The sequence below is a fragment of the Stenella coeruleoalba genome (genome assembly GCF_951394435.1).
Source record: "Stenella coeruleoalba genome assembly, chromosome: 8".
Taxonomy (NCBI): Eukaryota; Metazoa; Chordata; class Mammalia; order Artiodactyla; family Delphinidae; genus Stenella; species Stenella coeruleoalba.
The window spans coordinates 27,794,794-27,798,884 of record NC_137154.1 but is presented as its reverse complement, the minus strand read 5'-3'; the positions used below and the strand labels follow the sequence as shown (position 1 = coordinate 27,798,884).

The 4,091-nt window shown below is 38.8% G+C and overlaps 1 protein-coding gene across 1 annotated transcript; it reads left to right on the top strand.

Moving 5' to 3' along the window:
* The first annotated feature begins 880 nt into the window (after window positions 1-880).
* FSHB (follicle stimulating hormone subunit beta) lies at window positions 881-3,636 on the top strand. The gene is made up of 2 exons (XM_079929935.1): window positions 881-1,160; window positions 2,790-3,636. The coding sequence occupies exons 1-2, from the start codon at window positions 1,002-1,004 to the stop codon at window positions 3,018-3,020; spliced, it is 390 nt and encodes a 129-aa protein (XP_079786061.1). The 5' UTR covers window positions 881-1,001; the 3' UTR covers window positions 3,021-3,636.
* The last annotated feature ends 455 nt before the right edge of the window (window positions 3,637-4,091 follow it).

Below are 4,091 nucleotides of genomic sequence, written 5' to 3'. Positions count from 1 at the left end.
AGATTTAATTTGACAAGGTAAAGGAGTGGGTGTTCTACTACATCAAATTTAATCTGTATAAAATAATCATCTCTGGTAACATTTTTCTTGATCTACTGCATTTAGACTATTTTAGTAAGGCTTGATCTCCCTGTCTATCTAAACACTGATTCACTTACAGTAAGCTTCAGGCTAACATTGCTCTTACTAATACCCAACAAATCCACAAGGTGTTAGTTTCAGACGATTTTGTATAAAAGGTGAACTGAGACTAGACTCAGCCTACAACGTTCCCCAGACAAGGCAGCCAACCACAGGTGAGTCTCAGCATCTATAGTTATCAAGCAGTGACAGTTATTTCTGAAATCTACAGATTTTTCAGGATCTGGAGAACAAATCTAGAGCTTTCCGACTTCTATTGTGTAGGGAATTTTTGCTTGTCAACCTGGCTTCTTAAATATGGTTAATAATTGTAATCACTGCTAGCAAGCAATTGACTTTACATAGACCATCCACCTGGCCTCTGAAAGAGTCTTGTTTTAAACAATGGCGGGGGTGGGGGGGAGCTTGGGGCAAAAGCAAATGATAATACTTATGAGCTGCTAAAAATGAAGAACTAATTTTGTAATATAGAAGTTTCTTTTTCTTTTTAAATAAAACTGGTCTTTAAAATGATAATCAAGGGACAAATATAATGATTAAAATTACTTGCTTCAGCGTATTCACTTTAAGACAGTCAGCAGTACCACCCTAATCCTTAAACATTGCTTAAATCATTATATTAGAGTTTTGATCTATAATATGTTCCTACTTTGACAAAAAAGAAATTGAGGAGGAGAATAAGAAGAAATCGTTGTTCAAGAAACGGAGACGTAAAGAAAAGGAGAAAACATTGCTGGAGCAAAATGTGACTGGAGAGGATGGGTAGACCAATTATTTTTGGTTTGGTCAACTTACATAACAATTATAATGCTTTGGTCTTGGTTTCTCATGGGCCTTAATTGTTTGCTTCCTAGCCCAGGATGAAGTTGGTCCAGTTTTGCTTTCTCTTCTGTTGCTGGACAGCAATCTGCTGCAACTGCTGTGAGCTGACCAACATCACCATCACAGTGGAGAAAGAGGAATGTGGCTTCTGCATAAGCATGAACACCACATGGTGTGCGGGCTACTGCTACACCCGGGTAGGTACTTTGCTTTGCTGTAAGTGAGGGTGCTGAGGGTTTGGACGAGGCGGGCTTCATTAATTCCCACTTTATCAATATTCTAAGTTTCCCAAGGAATAGCCATGAGTCCCTTAGCTAGTACTGTCTGTATTATGATTGGGGTTATTTACCATGATATCAGTTAAACATTTGGACTTATATTTGATTAGGGTAAATGCAAGAAAGCCTCAGATTTGATCTGATCAATTTAGTAATATGTCAAATCTATTTTTTAAATTTTATTTAAAATTTAAAACAATTTTTAAAAATTGTTCTATACTAGATTTTACATAGAGATAAACATACACACATTTAATAATAGAAGAGCTACAATATTCCCCAAAAGCCAATTCTGTAACTGAAGCCATATCTCTACAATAGAGTTAGTACCAAAATATGTTTGCAAACCATATAAAAACACAGCCATGTTATAAAAACTGTCTTATTGGCCCACCTGAATACAAATGTCAACAAGCATCCTGAGAACACAACCAGTCCTTGCAGACTATTAGAACCAAAATGAATCAGCAAACCCACTCACTTCTTTATACCGTTGAGAAAACCAAGGCACAGAGGCATAAAACCACTAGTTTGTGTTCACGCAGCTTCTTTGAATTAATCCAAGTAAAGAAGCAGTTTCTCCTTTTTCTTTTTTTTCCCCTATAGCACCTGGCTATCTATGCAGCATTTCATTCTATAAACTGACATTGAAAACAGCAATTTTTAATGAAATCTACTTTATGGGGTGGTAAATGAGTTCGACCAAACTCCACTTATCATACCTTCCTGGGATACAGACTTGGTGGCATGATATTGAAATAAACAGAAGTGCCAACTTCTTCCCTCAGTGAATATTTTTTTCACTAGAAAGTGTTAGAATAAACCTATACTACCAGGATTAAAGTTTTTATATGCAAACGATGTAGCCTTTGAAACTGAGAGCTCTGCAAAATACACAGCATTTAAGGGGGAAAGATGTCTACAGGACTGTGGAACATTTAAAATCTTCATGATTTTCATGAGCTTTCATGAAAGCTTTCATAGTCATGCTAAGCTAAGCATTAACATTCCACATTATATATTTTTTTGACTTTTTATAAATCCTCAGGGACAATGTATTTGGAAAATTTTTCTGAGAAATTAAACTTCAGTGTTTTATATTTTATAAATCCTCAGGGACAATGTATTTGGAAAAATTTTCTGAGAAATTAAACTCCATTGTTTTATGGTTCAAGTTGTCATTATTATAGCTTTCAACTAAGTATAAAAAGTCATTAAAATTTGTCATATTTCCCTTTTCATCATTTTTCTATATTAAAATTCAATCTCTATAGTTGGTGAAATAATTAATATTTTGACATAGACATAAGGAATAGGAAAAGGAACAACTTATATTTTCTGTAAGATTTCCAAAACAATCAGGAAACATTGGTATAGCATATAGGTCACTGCTGAGATCATGTTTCCTTGGTTAGGAATTCCATAAGTGAGCTTTAGTGGGTAAACATTAGAGCAAGCGGTATTCAATCCCTGTCTCATTTTGATTAAGCTAAACAGAAAGTTCCAGAATACTGTAACTTAACTCTCTCTCTCTCCTAAACCACTCAGGATCTAGTGTACAAGAATCCAGCCAGGCCCAACATCCAGAAAACGTGTACCTTCAAGGAGCTGATGTATGAGACGGTCAAAGTGCCTGGCTGTGCTCACCATGCAGACTCCCTGTATACGTACCCAGTAGCCTCTGAATGTCACTGTGGCAAGTGTGACAGCGACAGCACTGACTGCACCGTGCGAGGCCTGGGACCCAGCTACTGCTCGTTCAGTGAAATGAAAGAATAAAGAGCAGTGGACACTTTGAGCTGCCCACCCTTGACCTGAAGGACCAAGACATTCAAGACGTCTGTGTGTACATGTGCCCAGGCTGCAAACCATTGTGGGAGACCCCACTGATCCCTGCTCTCCTGCATAAGGGAGCTCCAGGAATGGAGAGTGCTGGGGCCTGGGGCCTGTCACCACCCAACCCTGTATTCTAGGTCTGGTTCCATAAGTTTTATTCGGTCTTACTTAACTTACAGACATGGGGTTGCTTTCCTGTTTAATAATCTTAGAAATCCTCTCAGGCAATCCCTTCCTCTTAGACATAGGGATATGGGCCCAGAGGAAGGAAATGAGCTAAGAGTGGGTGAAAGTACTAAATGTAGCATTCTCCTGCCAGACTCCTGAGCCCTCAAGAGCAGTCCCAGTCTCTTCTTCGTGATTGTAGCCTCAATGCCTAACTTCGTGACTAGCCTTTAGTAAGAAACTCAATAATGGCTTCCTTAAGGAAAGTAAGAGCAGAAAGGTAGCGGGTAGGACAACACTGAAAGAGGATGTCTGAGGCTATCTGATGAGGCTGTACTCAGCAATGCTGGTCAGTCCACGGAAGCGGGGCATCCATTCCAGTTCCGCTTCACCTCTTCTTCTCTGGCACATGGAGGGTGGATGGAGACAGGATGCATCTCTCTGAATTGCTCAGGCAGGTGGTGGTTAACGAGCTCAGGATTTACAAGCTATTACTGCCAACCCCTTTAGTTAAGGGCAAAAGCAAGAAATGTTAATGTGGGCTTGTGGAAATTAGCCCATATCTACTCCATCATTTAAATAAATTGAACAAATGCTGTCAGGCTCCTGCAAAACTCCCTTTGGGAAGTAGGAAAAAAACTACATCGCCCTGCCCTCCAGGCTGGGATCCACACCTTTGGAGAGAGGTGGATTTGAAAGCAGGTTTGAAAGCAATTTTGGCAACTTTATAAGTACACTTATCTTACCTACAAATACATTTGTGTAAAGAAATAACTCTTTTAGGAAGAATTAGCCATGAGAAAAAAAAAAACTGCTGTTTTCTAGAATCCTCTCTATATCAGTCTTTTG